This window comes from Lacerta agilis, chromosome 14 (genome assembly GCF_009819535.1).
Source record: "Lacerta agilis isolate rLacAgi1 chromosome 14, rLacAgi1.pri, whole genome shotgun sequence".
NCBI lineage: Eukaryota > Metazoa > Chordata > Lepidosauria > Squamata > Lacertidae > Lacerta > Lacerta agilis.
Window position 1 is genome coordinate 29754771 of NC_046325.1, and position 19684 is coordinate 29774454.

The 19684-nt window shown below is 45.3% G+C and overlaps 1 protein-coding gene and 1 long non-coding RNA gene across 4 annotated transcripts; both read left to right on the plus strand.

The window, feature by feature from the left end:
• Positions 1 to 3829: 3829 nt before the first annotated feature.
• Positions 3830 to 8180, plus strand: LOC117059041. The gene is made up of 3 exons (XR_004427887.1): positions 3830 to 4119; positions 6370 to 6557; positions 7973 to 8180. It is a non-coding gene; the product is annotated as an uncharacterized LOC117059041 (long non-coding RNA).
• A 1937-nt stretch (positions 8181 to 10117) lies between these two features.
• Positions 10118 to 19478, plus strand: COASY (Coenzyme A synthase). 3 transcript variants are annotated; one of them, XM_033169490.1, is made up of 5 exons: positions 10118 to 10204; positions 12780 to 13447; positions 16065 to 16279; positions 17802 to 17933; positions 18938 to 19475. In XM_033169490.1, the coding sequence occupies exons 2-5, from the start codon at positions 12781 to 12783 to the stop codon at positions 19391 to 19393; spliced, it is 1470 nt and encodes a 489-aa protein (XP_033025381.1). In that variant the 5' UTR covers positions 10118 to 10204; position 12780; the 3' UTR covers positions 19394 to 19475. The 3 variants fall into 3 exon arrangements, with proteins under 3 accessions (XP_033025381.1, XP_033025382.1, XP_033025380.1); XM_033169491.1 differs by lacking the exon at positions 10118 to 10204 and adding an exon at positions 10343 to 10489 and having other exon boundaries at positions 18938 to 19478; XM_033169489.1 differs by lacking the exon at positions 10118 to 10204 and adding an exon at positions 12100 to 12532 and having other exon boundaries at positions 18938 to 19478.
• The last annotated feature ends 206 nt before the right edge of the window (positions 19479 to 19684 follow it).

A 19684-nucleotide genomic window follows, 5' to 3' on the forward strand; every position in this document is an offset into this window, starting at 1 on the left:
TACACTGATTGCAGTTTGGTTTATTTAGCCTATTGAATTTATTAGGTGCCTTTTTCTACACATAAAAAATACACATGGCATCTTTGACAACAAATCCATTGCTCATTGGGGTTCATTTAACAGCCCAAATGAGGTGATTGGGCGCCTTCTTCCAGAAACGCTTGGGTAGGGAGGGGAAAGGTTGATTTATCCTTGGGAAAGGGAACAGGCCTCATCAGTAACATTGTCATTTTGGAATCATGGGGATGTGGTGAGCATGAAGTGAGGTTTGAGGAATAGCATTGAAGGGTTGCCTTGCTTCTTCCTCAGAAATTTATGGCTTGTAGGGTTAGAAAGCCCAGGTAGCAATGAAAGAGGGAAGGTGAGCCCCTTCTGGTAAGCTATGTAGGAGGAAGGCCAAGCCGGCCAGGGCAGATTTCCCTCCGGGGTTCTTTGCCTCCTGTCTTTCCCTGCATTACATTTATACCCCAACATGGAAGCCGAGGCTCCCATGTGGCCTCCCTTCCAGGCACCAATCAGACCCAGACCTGCTTAGCTTCAGCAAGGCGATAGCCTCACGTGCCTTAAGACCAGTGCTACTTTTCTAGAAAAAGAGGTGCCGGAACTCACCCCGAACACCTCCCTTGTTCTCTTAGAATGGCAGTGGCGCCCACCTGAGAGGTGCCACCTGAGTTCTGCCTGAAAAAAGCCCTGCTTCAGACCATTCCCTTTTCCCTCAGGAGAATTCCCTTCCTCCGCCTGTCTTAACTTTGCTCAGTGCCTTTAATGTCCCTGAGTGACTCAGGGGTAAGTTTACATGCGTATGTATATATATATATATATTGTTCACAAAGATGTCTGATCTCCGAATAATTATTTCTGGTTTAATACCTGTATAAAAATGTGCCCTCTTGTGCCAGAAGAGAGGCCGTCATGAGGGGTCGGTGTACTTTATTATGCTTTATTAAAAAGACAACCTGAGTTCCGGATAAATCGTGCTGATTAGCTGTTTCGGGGTTTGGGGCTTTGCAAATAAAACGTTTTAAGTGTGTTATAAAGTGCATTTTACAAATGTGACACTAGATGGCGATGGCGAGCTATGACATTCAATATATATTTTTCAAAACAATTTTTTTTAAAGCATCTTCATGACGTTTTTTATATGTGTCTAGATTCCATACAAGTTACACCCTTCACTGGCACTGTTCCACCCCATCAACCACTTAATTGCAACTGGGGTGTGTTTAAGTCAGTAGTTGCATTGATGCAAGGATCATTGCTTGTACCACAGATCTTTCAGCCTCCCCCCTGTGTGCACTGCTCCCCTAAATCTAGGGGTTACCATGATCCTCTGGAGCACATGGTGGAGACACGGGGAATCCTGTAGTGCTAGCAATAATCCTTGCACTGATGGGCCGGCTTAATTGAATGCTGCTTCTTGCGATGTTGAAAAGCTGATATCGCCCAGCCCTATTGAGTGATGTGGAATTGCACCCAGTACAATCATCCTATGGACAAGTTGGCATTGCTTAAGTTCAAGGAGCTGCATTGCACCATGATCTCTTAGTTTGCAGACACCTTTGGGAATTTCTGTATAATAAATAAATATAAACCTCACGATCAAGAGCTAATGCATCTTGTGGGGGGGGTGTCTTGGAAGGAAACTCTCCCACCCACAGTCAGAGGCAGTGACTGGGACTGTTTCACCCTCTCTATTCAGTATGGGGCTTGGCTCATTGGCTTGAGCCATCTGCTGTGTGCTGGCCTCCCTTTATATTGGGCCTCTGTTCTCAACAAGCCAAAATGGCCCCGCTGCCTGAATATGCCAGGCAGAAGCCAGCCCAGACTTGGCAGGATGCAAACAGACATTTTCTCTAACATGGGAGGACCTCATCCAGTCATCCTACCATGGCACCAATCAACTACAGTGGTGCCTCTGGTTACGTACTTAATTCGTTCTGGAGGTCCGTTCTTAACCTGAAACTGTTCTTAACTTTAGCTAATGGGACCATAGTTGTCACCTGTAGCACATCGTCCTTCCCGCTGCCTGCAGATGCTACAGTTGCAGATGCCACGGCAAGGTGGGCAATGCCAGTCCTAAAAGAGGGAGAAAGAAGAGAGGGGAAGGAATGTCAACTTTCCCTTTTTTTGCGGGAAATTCCCTTATTCCAGCGCCGTTTCCCAATGCAAAAAAAGGGAAAGTTGACAGCTCTGAATGGGACCTCCTACTGTTGCTGTGCTGCCAGAGCACGATTTCTGTTCCTATCCTGAAGCAAAGTTCTTAACCTGAAGCGTTATTTCTGGGTTAGCGGAGTATGTAACCTGAAGTGTATGTAACCCGAGGTACCACTGTATCTGGCTCTCCCTGACACTTTTTTCACTTTTCCAATTTCTAGCTATTAATATTCTTGCTGCCGTTGTAGCATATATAGAGAATATGCGCTCTTTGTTTACAAGGCAGCAGGTGGGGTGGTCTGTGATGGGGAGGGTCGTGGCTGTGACGCCAGCCTACGCAGAGCAGCTTGGCAAGAGCCCTTCAAGGGTTGCATCTTTAAAAAGTAAAAATAAAATAAAAATGCATTAGCATTGCTCTGAGATTAGACGTGAAGTGCCATCGAAGGCCTTAGGAACGAAGGGAAGCTTTTAAGAAGTATTGAGGGGGCTACAGAATCACCGGGGATGGGGGGCAGCAGTGGTACAGCACGTACTTCCAAACACAGGGAATGCCAGCTGGAACAGGCAGCGATTCCTTTGCTCTTTCGCTCCCCTCCCACTCTAGCTGCAGAACTACATAAAAAGAGTGGGGGGAAAGGTGTTTGCTCCATACTTCGCAGACTTTGCATCCTGAAACACAAAACGGGAGAAAGAGGTACGGATTCCCTGTCTCTTTTTGCAAGGATCCCTTCATTGAGAGTTGTCAGTTAGCACAACGGGAATCCTAATGGCAAAGCAGAGCAGAGTAGAAATGATTTTGGGGGGGGGGAGATATCAAGCAAGGTCACCTAAAATTGATTTTGTTTGCAGTAAATTCAAATTCATACTTATTGCATTGGGAGGGGGTGTTGGAAGCTGACGAAACATTTAAGGAAAATGTGGAGTTTGAACTATTGCTTTGGTAAATGAGTGCTTCTCTCTAACAGTTGCCCTAAAATGTTACCAGCAAGGCTCCAAATTCATTTATTTTTAAAAGCAAGCAGCAACTTCCATCAATGGAAATAATCGTCGTGATTTCATTTAAATTGCTAAAACTCCTGATTAGATTATGATGCTGCCATCAGTGTACACAATACTTTGCTGTGTGTACTAGAGGCTAGGTCAAAATTGCTTAAAATCTAAAATTCAACACAAGGGAAACCAAGGAAGGGGACAGAGATGGAGGCAGGAGTAAGCAGGGAGGCAATGATTGGTTGTTTAAGCTTGGACGTATTTAGACTTAATTTGAGTTGATTGAGGATTGCCCCTTCCCCCATAATGGTTCTTAGTTTAAGAACAGAACCTAGACTGCAGGCTGATTCTTATTTAACAAGTCCTGCGCTGAGGCTGTAGCAGACCTTTGTTGTTATCAAATGGGTGTGAGAGAGAAATGCACTCTTCACATGTAGATTAACTAATTACTAAAACCCCACATGCTTCAAGTGCAAGACTTGGCGTTAAGAAATGTAAAAGAATAGATATTGGACTGGATATTATGCCATAGTCTTGTGCTATTCTCGGTATTTGTGTGTTAGAGTGGGGGAGTTGTACTCTTCACATGCTCAGAGACATTATGATTTACTTGGCACTTTTAAATGACTGAACATGTTCTGCGGGTCAGCCCCAGCTCAGATTTGAAAGCTTGGCTGCATCTTCTCCTTTGCCACAAACCCAACTGTGAGCTGGCCCACTGGGACCTTCCTGTTGCCAGTTCCAACTGGTGATGTGGCATCTTCTACTTCTCCTGCCTCTCTGGCTGTGACTTGCCATGTTTTATTTCCCAGCTACTCCTTCTCAAAGGCAGCTATTGCAAGAAGAGGGATGCACTTGCTTCTGCTATTCACCTTCCTCAGTCTCCTGTGTCTGCCGGTGCAGGGCTGGGTCCTTAAGAAACCCACCCAGCATGAGCAGTGGAAGATGCTGGACCGTTTGCAGAACAGAGAGCTGGTAAGAGGGCTCTTGTTGGGGAATGGGGAGCAAGGTTTTATTTGGAATTTGCTCTGAAACACCCAGAGAGTTAACAGAAAAAGAGTGCCTTTGAAAAAATGGGCAGAGCACAGCATAACCCCAGCCCACTCCGGAAAACAAGCTTCCCCCCCCCCAAAAATGCCTCTAATTATTTACAATTTAATACATTTTTGGCATCTGTATGTCTTGAGAGACAATTTAATACATTTAATGCATAAAAAGCTTGTAAGCTGCTGTGGGTTGCCTTGGATATGATGAAAGTGCTTAACAAATTTAATAAATAATAAGAAGAAAACACCAAAAGCTACCACTTGTAAGCAGAAAGGCCGATGTTTGTATTTTCTTCAACATTCCCTGTTGAAGCAACATACCAAACCCAGTATGTGGTGATGCAACACTTGATAAAGTGGCCTGAGGTCCCCGAAAGCTTAAATTGGTCAGGATTATCGTGACCCAACGTGAGTTTTACTCCGAGTGAACCAATTGAAATTACGGTAATGGACCTAAATTAGTCATGCCCAAATTAATTTCAGTGGGTCTGCTCTGAGTCCAACCAACATACAATCCGTAGCCTTTAAGCAGAGAGGTGGTCAGCCACCGCAGGTGGTTTTGTGGGCCAGGCCATATAGATTTGACACCCCCTGTTTTAAGGCACCGCAATACTTCTCATTCACTTTGCTGCAAAAGATTCACGTGGCTGTCCTTCTGGAAATAACAGTCTCAAGCAGTGTTTTTTTTTCCCCTAGGAAAAACATGGTGCAGGAACGCTGCCCTTTCCCTCCTGCTTCCGCGCACAAGCAGGAAAGACAGGGCAGCTCCATGGATGGGCAGAACTGAAGCGCGGAGAAGCTTATTCCCTGCCTGTCAGCTCTGCAAACTGCCCTGTCCCTTCTGCTTGCTTGCAAAAGCCAGAGAAACAGGGCGGCTTGCAGAGCTGAGGCAGGGAAGACTTCTTTCCATGTGTCCACTGTTAGCCTGGGAGGCTGAAGAGCCCAATCAAAGCCCCGCTGCACCTCTGGCTCATGAAAAGACCCTCTCCAGTGTCCATAGAGGATGTCCTCTTTGCGCTCCAGGGAGATTCTTCTCGTGAGCCAGAGGCATGGTGTGGGGAGAGGTACCGGAACACACTAGTGCATTCCAGATTGGGTGGGGGGGAGCCCTGGTCTCAAGGGATAAAGGCAGGCGCCCTTAACTTACAGCAACACTGGTTTAAAAATTGCAAAATAAAAATTGTCCCTTAATATGTAATCTGAATAACCTAGCATTAAAAAAAAGAGTTAAAGCAGGCCAGCCCGATTCTGTGCCAAATGCAGCCCGCTGAGGAGTCACAAACTGACAAAATCTACTGGATTTGACAAAAGCAGGTTTGTTCGTTCTCTGTTGGACTGCCGTACAAGTCACCAGTCAATGTCTTCACCACATTTTGAACAGCCCTAGATTAAGATCTGCACGTCTTACTCCAAATAGTGCCCGAAAGGGTGGGGGTGAGGTGAGCAGGTCATACCCGCGGTGAAGATGCTGGCTGCTGCATCTGTAGTGATGGAGGATTTGTGGTTTGCTGTGCTTGTGCACTCACACATACACACACATGCACCCCTGTACGTGCACTCACAGGGTCCATTTTTACCACAAAGTTCCATTAGGTAATTGACTCTCAAACGTAAGAGTGCCACTCTCCTTTCACTATCCTGCTTTCCCCTTTTGCTCTTCCTCTGATCTCTCAAGAGATACTCAAGTTAAAAGTCAAGAGCTTTCTGAGCTTGGCATGCTGTCTGTCAAGACTCCACTTCCCCAGAGCCCTTCTTATTGCTTGCCGGTTGACTTTGAGGACTCTACACAGTGCCTAGCCAACAAGAAGGCTTTGTTTCTTCAAAGTGAGGAATAAGTGACATGCCCCAGCGATGCCATCTAGTTCAAGGACAGGCAGGAATAATAGAATTGTAGCATTGGAAGGAACCAATGGGTTCTAGGCTAGGAATCTCCCCGCCTGAAACCCTGGAGAGTGGCTGCCAGTCAGAGTAGACAACACTAGACTGGATGGACTTAATATAAGGCAGCTTGCTATATTCCCTGATCTTTTATCTGGTACTCCCCACAGTTGCAAGAGGAAATACAAACTGGAGTGAGATTGTGAAGGGAACAAAGGGACCCTTAAAAACTAGGTTCCAGTCAGGGGTGACCAATAAATTTACATTATTCGTCTGTTTTTGTGTGTGTGTCCCCCCACAGTTTCTCAGTGCCCTGCAGTCGTACCTCAGCACCAAGGGTATCCAAGTGGAGAGAACTGCTCCGCCATTTGTCCTTCTCTCAAAGGATCACAACACTGGGACACATGGGGAGCTGGAAGGGCAAGAGCTGGTGATCATGGAGCCTGACATGGATGGGTGGCTGAATAAATAAATAGGCATGAACAGCAGGTGAGCATCTCAACACAGAACTACAACCAACAGTCCTGTTGCCCCACAGGCTTGCTATGGTAGTAATCAGGTTGCCCCCATCTCTTTCTGTTTTTAATAGCTGGCATCATTTCCACACTTCTGTCTTACCATTTGCTAGGTTCAACACTGTGCACTGTTTGTTGGTTGAAGCATGGCACAAATCCAAAATTCAGATCCTGAGTGTTAGATGCAAATTTGTAGATCTAACAGCACACAACATTTTAGCTTTTTAAGAAACTTGCTTAACTTTGGATGCAATGGTATAAAAGACTGTTAATTAATCCAATCCATATTGACCTGCCTTAGCTTTTAAAACCATCGTCAGAAGCCTTGCTCTCCAGCCTGTTGCTACATGAGATCAGACGGGGCCTTCTCAGTGGTGGTGTCAATTCTTTGGAATTCTCTCCAATGGGGTTCCCCCCTCCCCGCTTTTAGGCGCCTGTTTAAAAAGACCTCTTCTGCCCAGCTTACAAACACTTCTTTTATCCACCAGACCACTTCCTGAATCAACTGAAAACCATACAATTAATTAATCAACTAAGATTTGTTTAATTGGGTTAGAGTTGTAAGATTTAACACATTAAAATATCATAAAGTCGTCCTTTAGGGGTGATGCTGGGAGATTGGCAATGATAAATGGGGGGATTTATATTACGGTATATATTTATACAAAAAAAATCTAGAGGTTTTATTTTCACCCTCTGAACGCAGCACCAGCCGAATTGTTGATTACTGGGGCCGGATGTCAGATGTTCAAGGCCATGTTAGGGAGGAATGTGTGCATGTTGTCTGGGAGGAAGCAAAGTTTTACTCAAGAGGTATCAGAAGGAAATGTTTCAAAATTGATGAATGATTGATACAGATAGATAAAAGAGAGGATTTACTCTGCCTGACTATTCTGAGGACAGGTTATAACAATGTATAAAAGCCGTAGCAGAAATTGGTAATTGAACAAGTGATGTGTAGGGAGAAGGGATGAAGGTATTTTGAAATGATGGTTGGAAAAGTTATTTTATTGGGAGCAGCAAAGGAGGGTGGGAGATAGAGGGGGCACCTGGGGTGGGTGGGAAGTTAGTTTTTAAATTTGTATTGATTTTGTATTAATTTGGTGATAATTTCTTAAAAATTATGGCAAAAAATAGCAGTCCTTAGGGTGCAACATTGGGTTGAAGTGGGAGAAGCAGAAAGGTTTGGGAGTTCATTGTAGACCACCCTGTGATCCTCGGGTGAAGGGCAGTATAGAGAGATTTACTACTACTTATAATAATACAGCCTACTAAAATCAAGTACAAATGATTCTGGTTCCCATCCTTTCTCTTCTCTGTTAACTGTAAGTTATACATTTTAATGCTAATTAAATGCTAATACTTTGTCATTTCTTTTTATCCATTCAGGTGAAATACTGTCTTTAAACAGCTGGTCATCCCCTGAACATCTCTGATTTGCTGCTTTTGATGTTGCATTCTTCTTACATTTGCCAGGGAATTGCTTTTTGATGGTTAGATAAATTTCATCATATGTATTGGCACATCCTCAGTAGATTTTGCCTAAGCTGAATTTGAGGGCCAATGTGGTGTAGTGATCAGAGTGGCACATTGAAAATGGAGAGCGACAGGTTCAAATCCCAGCTCAGCCATGGTCACCTTGGGCCAATGACTGTTCTTTGTAGCCTTAAACTATCTCACAGGTTTACTGTGCCAATAAACAAGAGACAAGGTGGGAACACCATATGCTTGAGCTTTTTGCAGGAAAGGCAAGATATAAATGTTAAACAAACTGCCTTCTTTGTCACCAGTACTAAACACCATGTACTTTTGGCTGAGAGGGGCTTGCCCTTCCCACTATGTTTGATCCATCTAGCTCAGTATTTTCAGCACTGACTTATAAGGCTCTCCATCATTTCAGACAGTGGACATTCTCACTCCTACCAGGAGATGCCAGCGGATTGAACCTGGGATCTTCCGTATGCAATGCAGATGCTGTTCCACTGAACTATGGCCCTTCCCCTGAGGGGAGGGGACTGACACAGAACAATCACATAAGTAGTTTTGCTGGGTTCAAGAGAGTTTGGAAACTATACCTTGTGAAAAGTTATGTAGTGGTAGTCTGCACATTAATAGTGGCTATAAAATGCATTCTGTCTAGTCTCAGAGGTAATGTTTTCTTTATTTCACATATCATCTGGGTTTGATCTCTCTCTGGCATTTTATGAATGAGCCCCCACAGGACGAACACAGGCATCACAGTCGTCACACTTTTTTCTTTGGGAGAAAGAGGAAATTATTTCCCCCAACTGTTGCAGGGTTGGGGGCAGAGGGTTAAATCTGCTGACATGCTTTACTTCTGGATCCAAAGGGTGAGGGAATGTTTGGGAATTATTAGGGATGGATGCTCAGTGGTGAGAAAACTTTCTACATGTTTGGAAGCATTCCCATTAGTATATTGGCACCAAGCATTTCAGGGCCAGTATTAGGACCCGTATTATTTAAGTTGTTCATAAATGAACCTGAATTATGAGTGAGTGGTGAGATGGGCAGGTCTTCGGAACAAGCAACTTGTTCAAGGTAGTAAGAACAAAAAGGGATTGTGTGGAGCACCAAAAATATCATGCCAACATTCCCTCCAACATTTCTCCGGCAAAAATTGAGATGAGGCAAAATATGGTAAATTTGCACACAACAGCTTATAGAATCTGAGCTGTTGGAGACCAAGTGGGAAAGAAAGTTGTGGTGGAATGAAAATATAGACATATTGTGCAGCAGTTGAAAAACAAAAAACAAATCCTCAATTCCGTATTAGGGATCTTTATGAAAGTGTCTGAAAATAAAACTGCCAATATGACGATGTTATGCAAACTATGGAACATGAGGCCACGTTTAGAATACTTTGGGTAATGCACATCAAAAAGGATATAGAATTTGGGGGGGGGGGAAGGCAACCAAAATAATCCTGGGGCTCGAACAACTCCCTTATGAGGAAATGTTACAACATTGGGGGCCTTTTAGTTTAGAAAAAAGGCGGCTAATAAGTGGGAACACGAGAAACATACACAATTATGCATGGTTTGGAGAAAGTAGGCAGGGATAAGTTTCACTCCTTTATCGCAATATCAGACCACATGAAGCTGAATGTGGGAAGAGGGAGGACAAAAGGAAACAATTCTGCACGCAATGCATTGTTTAAAAACTCCGGAACTCGCCTCCACAAACGCGCCTCGCATTCTTCCCCCCCTCAGAAACAAGGAAGTACTATACAGTACTACAGTATACTGAATCGAACGTGGGGGTGGGGAAAACCCTCTTCCTCTGTGGCTCCTCCCACATGCAAACCAGCTCCTCCCACTCTCCCTAAATCCCACCATTCTCCGGTTAGCTCCGCCCCCTTCAAGAATTCCGGGCTCGCTGTGCTGTCTTTAGCCACTTTTAAACGTTTTCGGGTCACAGAAATGAAACCCAGTCTCGCCTAAACCTATCTATTCCTTTTAAAATACAGTGTTATTTTTGCGGTTTTAATTATTATTATTATTAATTATTAATTTATTCCCTCTGTCAGTGAGGGAGGCACTTCCGGTTGGGGGAGGAAACGCTTCCGGATCACGCGGCGCCTCAGCTGGGGCTTCCCAGCAGGTGGGTGAGAGACCCCGGACCCTCGCCGTTCCTTCTTCCCTGCTTGCCAGCGAGGGGAGACGAGAGGGGGGGGGGTGGGGGATATGGGGCGGGGCCGGCCTGCGGTTCGGGGAGCCGTGGGGCGGGGAGGGAGTGCTTGGGTAATGGAGGGAGCGAGCAAACCCGGGGGAAGGAAATAACCGCCGCACACTCTCCTTTTGCAGAGGTGGCAGCAGCCTCTCTCTAATTGACAGGTCGCCCGTAGATTGTGCCCCCACCTCACAGAGCAGAGGCCTATTGTGTTTGGTATTTTTGAAAATATGTTTCTTACGTTTCCGAAACATAGATGCTGGGCTGGGGAAAAGGACAGGATCTTTGAAATTGGGGTGTTTCAGCCAAGTGAGAATATGGAGGTCAGAGGGAGTGAAAGGCGAGAGGTGGTGGTGGTGGATCTGGGAGGCAACCAGAGGGCAACGGAGAGGCAGAGTCCACGAAGCAGCTAGAAATTTGGGGCTTGTGGCATAAGAGTCGGAAGGGACCACAAGGATCATCCAGTCCAACCCCCTGCAATGCAGGCATCTTTTTGCCCAAATGTGCGGCTGGAATAATCCCATGAACTCTTGAGATGAAGTGTCTACCAGCTGAGCCAATGGTTGGGCAGTGGTCCAGGGTGATAACTGGTCCAAATCTCCAGGCTGCCATAAAGGTTTCTTAGCAATTTGTGGCCAGTCGCTATATTTCAGCCCGACTTACCTCATAGAGTTGTTTTCAGGATAAAATAGGCAAGGAGGAGAACTGCCTATGCCATCTTGAGGCCCCTGGAAGAAAGAGGGGCCAATAAATATATGGGGTTTTATCCAATGCTAGTCTGAGTCTCAGATTTGAGAGGCTGCTGAGTGTTGACCAGAGCTGACCCATTGAGATTAATGAATCTAAGTCTGCAGATTTGCTAGGATAGAAAATAAATAACATCAAATTCTTATACATGTCTACTAGGAAATAAGCCCCACTATATTCACTGGATCTTACTCCTGGGTAAGATTCATAGGATTGCTGCCTGAGTCATATAAATTAAAATGGACAGGGTAGGTGATAGCTATACTGTATCTTGTTTGTTTGGGAGCAGGAAACAGTTTGAGAGGAGAGACACCCAGGTAGTAAAGATCTCCTCAAAGAACTGTCTGAAATGTTAATGCCCCATTGCAAAGTACCGTAACTTGGAAATTAGTAAACAACATAACAGTACATCCCAGTAACATTATATATACTGTACTAAAATACTAAGGATTTCAGTTCTTACTGTATGTGAATAGTTTATTTTTAGTTGGCATGTCTATTGAAATCTTTATTACTATTATGTTTAGATCTCAGTCCAAGTGGAATTAAATAGGAGTAAGCCCTGGTGGTGCTGTGGGTTAAACCACAGAGCCTGGGGCTTGCAGATCAGAAGGTCGGCGGTTCGAATCCCCTCGATGGGGTGAGCTCCCGTTGCTCGGTCTCAGCTCCTGCCCACCTAGCAGTTCAAAAGCACGTCATAGTGCAAGTAGATAAATAGGTACCACTCCAGCAGGAAGGTAAACGGTGTTTCCGTGCGCTGCTCTGGTTTGCCAGAAGTGGCTTTGTCATGCTGGCCACATGACCCAGAAGCTGTACGCTGGCTCCCTTGGACAGTAACACGAGATGAGCGCCGCAACCCCAGATTCGGTCACGACTGGACCTAATGGTCAGGGGTCCCTTTACCTTTACCTAAGCCCTTTTAACTTAGTTGTGTTGCAGCGAGGGTATTCGGGAAGAATAGCAGGGTACAAATGTTTTATGTGAGTAAATAAAACCACTGGACCTTACTTCCAAACAAACATGGGATTGGGCTGCACATCAAAAAATTTAAGTAATAAATGCAAAACAAATTTTCATTTTTGTCTTGGGGAACTGTATGTAGTCTTCCTTGCTTGGGCTGTTGAAAAAATATGTGATATAGTCAACACATTAGTACTGCAACACTGCTGCTGGGAAGAGGAGGCAGAAGTATTTACTTGTTAAGACACCTTCCCCTTCCACTTCTCTGTCTTTCACCACTTTCCTCCCAGCCAGCTGAGAGTTAATACACACAGAGGAATTGAGAAAGAAATGTTGGCTGTTACTCATTTGCACATGCTGTATTGCCTATTAACTAAATGTAAACGTTGAAGTTAAAAACCAAGCAAAAAAAGTAGGACAGGGGAGAAGGAAATTAAAACAGGGATTGGCATTTCTTTGGCAGTAGTGAAGGTTATTGTATATGCATGCTAATCCAACCTTTCCTCTTCATAAACTCAGAGCAGGACTGCAGCCTCACAACAACCCTGTGAGGTAAGTTAGGCTGTGAGAGACTGTGTGACTTGCCCGATGCTAGTGATTTCAATTTGGGAGCCCCAATTCCACCCTGCTAGTGGGAAAGTACTTCCGGGGTACAGGATCTGATTTTTCATTTTGGGATGGTGACTCTGGTAGCATTATTGCATAAAGTCTCCCTATATATAACATGCTGCCTCCCACTTAACTTTGCCTCTCTTCTCTTTTGCACCCCCCTCTGCCTGTGCCTGTGTTTGCTGGACAGCATGTCGGTTTTCCGCTCAGGCCTGCTGGTTCTGACATCGCCACTGTCAGCACTTTCCTTGCGCCTGGTACCCATTCTCGCCTCAGCTGCCCGGCTGGTACAAGACACGCTCTATATTCACCTGCAGCCAGGCCTCAGCTTGACCGGCTCCACACAGCCCCGTTCCACGTATGTCCCTGCTACATCTGAAGTGTACACCCTTATCAGCAAGTTATATGCCAACGCTGACATCCATCGCCACCTCAATGTCCGGGTGCTGCTTACCAACATCCTCAATCAGGGAGCTGCTCCTCCGGCACTTGGATCTGTGCAGAACCTCTCCCAACCTCCTGAAGTGGTGCTTACTGACTTTGAAACCGGAGATGGAGGGCAATCCAACCCAGTCAAGCAGCGGCTGGAGCGTTACGCTACCAGCTGCTACAGCTGTCGCCCCAATCTCATCTCTGTTTTGTTATACCCTGAGTATGAGCTAGAAGTCAGCGATGAGGAGCTGTCCGCACAGCATGAGACCAACTCAACTGAGGAGCCACTGCAGAGCTACAGTGATGTCGTCGTAGGGGGCACTTTCGATAGACTTCACAACGGTCACAAGATCCTTCTGAGTGTGAGCTGCATGTTGGCAGAAAATCGACTTCTGGTGGGCGTCTCCGACAGAGATCTCCTGGAAAGTGGGTCCCTTTGAACCATGTATGCCCTTTCTCCAAGGTCCCATAAAGCTATTGATGGCTACTAGCCATGATGGCTATGCTGTGTCTCCACGGTTGGAGGTGGTAATGCTACTGAAACTGTAGAAGGGCAGAGCACTCTTGTCACGATTGCAAGTTTCCCACATGTATCTGATTGGCCATTGTGAGAAAAGGATGCTGGACTAGATGGGCTAGTGGCCTGATCCAGCAGGCTCTTCGTAGGTTCTTACGTAATGCCATTTAAACAAACCAACAGCACTGAATGAGCGCATGCTGTGACTAGAATCAGGGCTGGAAAACCCCAGAATTGGGTGAGAGAGTGAGCGGGATAATTCCCTTGTTGCCTAAACATTTATTTTGGTCCTTAGGAACTTAAAACATTTTCTAGCCCTGACTGGAACTATTTCTTACCAGCTAGTTACATTTTCAGGCCTTGAAAAAAGAATATAGATTATCTAAACATTAAGAACAAATGTTTAAGAATTGGTCCAACAGGAAGAAGAAATATTCCAAATCCTAAAATACTACCCAGAGACTTTCATATGCCTGGGATATTTTTGACCCTACAACATCTTTTCTGTTTTGATATGACCTGGATAGTTTTGGTTTTCTCTCTTTTTGTAGATCAGAAATTTAATCCTCCTGTTTTTTCAGAGGCTAGAATGTGAATATGGAAATGAGGCTGTTGAGCCACAAGATAAAGGCCCAGTTCACACACTGCATTAAACCAAGGCATGGATAAATGTGAACATGCAGGTAGTGACACTCACAGGAAAAATCACAGTTGCTTAGCTCCTCCTCTGGTCCTGCTGTGCTCCCCAGAGCTAGTTTGGCTTAGTGGTACATCTAAACACAAGCTCAACCACAAGCAGTAAACCAAGAAAATGGATAGGCTTGTTTTTAAAAATAGGACTTGAACATCCTACACACATGATTGCCTGGGCGTACAAAGCTTACAGCTGATATCTAGGAATCTGAAATATTTTTTCAGACTTGTTAAAACTAATGTCTTAAAAAGTGAACTTGGATCCTTGGGTTTGTTGCTCTTTTTTACCCACACTTGGCTACGGTTTATAAAGGTGAAGGGATAAAAGTCCAGTGATGCTTAAAAATATGTTTGGCACTCTGCCAAACATAATTTATCAGGGTGATTATTCTAAAGCTTCTAATAGCTTTGCATAATTTGTTTTGGTGACGTTTGCAACTGTTGAGTGTCCCTGTGCCCAAAAGCTCCAGGTTTGCTTTGGTTTGGTTGGAATAGCAAGCAGATCTGAAAAGGATTTTGGTAGAACGGGGTAGAAGCCTCTTGAGGAAACCACAGCACAAACGGCTCAGCCTCCCTGTCTCTGCTGCACAGGACAGGAACTGTAGGTAGGAAGCTGCCTTATAGCAAGTGGAACTATTTGTTTGTCTACTCTAGACCAACATTATCTATTAGGAATGACACCAGCTCCTCAGGGTCTCAAGCGGAGGCCTTTCACGTCACCTACTGCCTGATCTTTCTTAAACTGAAGATGCTAAGGATTGAACTTGGGATCTTCTGCATTGCCATACATGTGCTCTGTCACTGAACTATAGAAAGAACCACCTCCAATCCTGCATGTCCCCTTTCTGTGGCCACACACAAACCGGAAAAGACAGAGCGTGCAAAGGTGATGCTGCCAAAGCCCCTGTCGAGATCTTGCACTTTAGTTCTCATTTGTTTGTCCCAAGCCCTGCGCACATATAGGCAACAAGACAGGAAAAGGAAAAGCAAGCACTGGAGAACTGTAAGTGGGAGCTATAACAGAGCTCACATACTTCTTTGGATTCATCACAGATGCACCTATGTTACTCTGATGTGGAAAAGCTCTTATGAGCAAGACAAACCTTTTAATTGCTAGCTGAGCAAAACAAGCAACCCCTCAAACTTACAGGTGAAACATGAAAAATTAGAATATCGTGGAAAAGTCCATTTATGTAAGCAATTGTTTTCATTAGCTACTGGAGTTTAATATATGAGACAGACTCACGACATGCAAAGCGAGATATGTCAAGCCTTTGTTTGTTATAATTGTGAAGATTACGGCGTACAGCTGATGAAAACCCCAAAGTTGAAATTGTTAATTTGGGGTTCTCATCAGCTGTACGCCATAATCATCACAATGATAACAAACAAAGGCTTGACTTATCTTGCTTTGCATGTCATGAGTCTATCTCATATATTAGTTTCACCTTTTAAGTTGAATTACTGAAAGAAATGAACCTTTCCACGATATTCTAATTTTTGAGTTTCACCTGTACATATTTTTAACAAGCCTGAGATTTTGTTTTTCCAGTATTGCTTTGGGTGCCTCTTACACACAGCAGCAGACACAGTGAGGTGGCAGGACTTATCAGGATCAAAATATGTCTGTCTGTGATGGACAGTTTGCCCTTTTCTGTAAGCCGCTTGGTGTGATAGCATCCTTGTGCCTGACAGATACTATGTTGGATGTTGGCAGCTAGATTAACTGGTGTGTGAGAGGCATCTTTGCAGCACATGTGGGAGAACTTACTGGGCTCTTTGCGCATTCCTAAAAATGTCATCTTTTCCTCTTCCTTCTTTCGCCACCTGCAGCCAAGATGCTGAAAGAGCTGATCTTGCCCTTTGAGCAGCGTGTGGCTCAGCTCAGTGAATTCCTGGTGGATATCAAGCCCTCCTTGCGGTATGAAATCTCCCCCCTGTTTGACTACTTTGGCCCATCCATCACTGACTGCAAACTGAAGTGCATCATAGTCAGCGAAGAGACCCTCAAGGGTGGTCTTGCCGTCAACAGGAGGAGGGTGGAAAATGTAAGTGTGCTGGGAGCCCCTGCCTTGTAAACAAATCTGATCATCGAGAAGTTTAGGGGTGCATGAAATAAACAGAGGCTTTTCTGCCATGGACAGGCAGAGGCTCCATATATTTATGTCATCTCTTTTTAAATCCATTCTTGCTAGCATCCTGCAATGGTGAGTGCCATCTGCTAATTTTGACCTCCATTCCTAACACGTAGTCTCTCAGTCAGCCCAGTGTTCTGGCACTGCTTGTGTTTATTTTCCTTTGAATCACAATGATTTTTGCTCAGAGATTTGTTCTTGGGGCATACGAATGGTCCAGCTGGGTCAGGCAAACAAGCGATGTGGCTTGGCTGCCTGTTTATCAAGAGTGGCCATGTATATGCCTCGGCATATCTGCTCAGAAATATTTCCAGTTTGGAATTTAATCCCCTTAATCCAAGTGGCTACTGTAGGAAACTTTTGGCCTTCTTTTTTCAGTACGTAGCCTGGCTCACTTTCTTGAGACAAATCTCAAACTGCTCTGTATAAGGGCCTCTTTCAGCTCTATGCTCGTAGCAATCTGAACTGAGAACATAGATATCCCTGCCAGAGTTGGACTAGATGTCCTTTTAGACTTTTTCAACCCTGATTTGATAAATGCAACAGAGGGCATAAAGCAACACCCATCCCTATGTTTACTGCAACTGGTAGTTGGCTGTATATTGCCTCTGAAAATGGAAGTTCTGTTTCTAACGATGTGGGTTTAGTAACCACCAATCGGCTGCTCTTGCATTTACTTAATTCTCTTAAGAACCCCTGTCTTTTAGCGGGCACTGCATCATCCTGGGCAATGAATTCCATAAGGTCAAAGGTGCATTGGGTGAAGAAGTATTTTTCATTCTGTATGTAAAAGAGCTTAAGGTCTCTAAAGTTGCACAACTATACATATCTCAAGCATTTGGTGGGGTGTTGATTTTATTTTTTTTAAGTCTCCTGTCCTAGTTTGTTGTCTTAGACATTTCAAAATATTGAACATAATTTCGCTACCCATTTCTCACCACTGGGGCAGAGAAACCAGTCCCCAGTCACCGGGGAGAGGCAGTATAGTGTGGTGGGTGGGAGTGTCAAGACTGGGACTGATGGGACCCGGGCTCTAATCCTTATTCCATCATGAAATACACTTGGGCGACCTTGGGCCAGTCATGATCCCTACCTCATAGGACTGTTGTAATAAATGTAGGATGTAAATACAATAACTAAGCAATGGGTCAAAGGAGGGATTCTCACCTCTTTTCAAAACCTGCTTATAGGTGAACTTCAGATTCACATCCGTGTTAGTCGCTGGGAATGATGGAGCCAGGAAGTTAACTAGCGATCTGCTAATGTGCAGCAGACAAGCCTGATTTTGTTTGAGTAAGTTTAGGTGCAGGCTGTGTTTCAAGGAGCAGCAGAACCCACCCTGCGGCTGGTTGCCAAACTGCAGTAGAGAAAAGGCCCTCTGGTTTCCTTTCTCACTGTTGCTTCTCCTTCCTCACTGACCCATGCTCTGTTGCAGGGTCTCCCTGAGCTGGCTGTCCACATCATCAAGCTGGCTCTTGACCCCCAGCATGGCAGGAATGAGGAAGAGAAGATCAGCTCTTCTAGCCTGCGGTACAGACTGCTTGGGACTCTGTTACGCTGCCCACATGTGAGTAATATCTTGTGGCAATGAACTGGATACGTTATGGGTTGGCTAGATGGGGGAGTTGTTGGATCTCCAGGAGAAGGCTTACTTGCAAGAATAACGAGGTGTAGGGAGAAAAGATGACACATATAGGGTAAGGAGCAAATTCAGATTTTCAGCCAGGAAGGCCGCTTTTTGTCTGGCCTGCTAAGTGGGCAGAGACTGGAGGTGAGTTAGTTTAACATCCTCCCTTCCCCAGCTTATGAACTCTCGCCACTGTTTCTTTCTCTCTGTCTTTCCCTTTCCACCTTTCCTCCTCTGTGTGCTGCTTGAAAGGGATTAGAGGACTCAAGGGTGGGGAGCATACATGCAAGATCAGGGTCCTCATGTGTCATCAAGTGTGGTCAGGGGCGTAGGAAGGGGGGAGCGGTGGGGCAGGGCCACTCTGTGTGTCATTATTGGAGGGGGGTGACATTCGGCACGCCGCCCAACCGTGACTCCAAGCCTACCCCGAGCCATCAGGGTAAGGGGGGGAGCTGTGCCGCTTTGCCAGCGCTATTCCCCCCTTCCTCCTTTGTTTTGACAGCTTGGGGGAGGCTTGGGAGTCGCGGGCGGGTGGCTCGCCAAATGTCCGCCATGGGCGGCTCGCTCTGTGCCCGTGAACAGCTTGCTGCACCCTGGCAGCAGGATGCGCGCGCCGCTCTGGGCTATGCTCCGCCACTGAGTGTGGTACTTGAGTAACACAGGCAGCGACAGACAAACTCCTCAGATAAGAGGATGCTGCCCACAGAAGAGAGTGCAGAACTTGAAATGTCCGTCTGAGTCAACATGAGCAGAAGTTTGTCTGGTGACAGGCCTTTCGGGTTATAGCAGTGCCTTAGGATGTGCCCACGGAACAATGGCTGCCACGTCTCTGCTGTAACGTCTTAGAGTGGCTCAGAGTGAGCAGCAACAGCTATAACAACAAAACTCGGGATGTGCATAATTGTGTCTGTTTCCCCAAACAACTCTCTCCTTCACCAACCCAGAAAGATCCAGGTGTCCCTTGCCACCCCTACGTTATTGGGCTGACAGGAGGGTCTGGTAGTGGCAAGAGTTCCATTGCGCAACATCTGTTCGCCTCGGTGCTTTTCCATTTGGATATGGACAGTCTTGGACACAACATCTACCATCCAGGAGGTCCTGTGTATGCACAGGTGGTAGAAGCATTTGGAACAGGTATTTCAGACTTCCTGGGAGGTTGTGTTTCAGGAATTACTCCTAAACAATGTTTGGTTATCTCTCCCTCTTGGTCCCCTAGCCCACAGCCTGGCTGCTTTTTGTCTCTAGACACTATGTATGCCCCAATCCCAATTCCAGACCTAGTTTTCCCTTTTCTATTTGTCTTTTTGTTTTTAACAAAGTTGCATTGTTCATCACATGTTATTGCTGACAGTTTCCCCCGAGCAGTTAGAAAGTTTGTGAACATGCAAACTATGGTTTGATGTGAATGATTTCTGTAGCACTCCTTTCCTACTGCTGCTGTGCTGCAGACAAAACAAGATAGAGTCTGGCTTGTTACGTTGTCTGAACCAGGACTCACAGTTTGTTCCCACAAACAAACTACAAGTAGAAAGTTAGCAGCAAACCTTGGAGTTCGGATAATACAAGTTGGGCTCTGACTTGTTTGTTTGCGGCACAGCAGGAGTGGGAGAGGATCACAGGAATTTTCTAGGTCACATTAAACCATGGTTTGTTTTAAACTATGGTTTCATGTTACATGCAGACTGAACCAC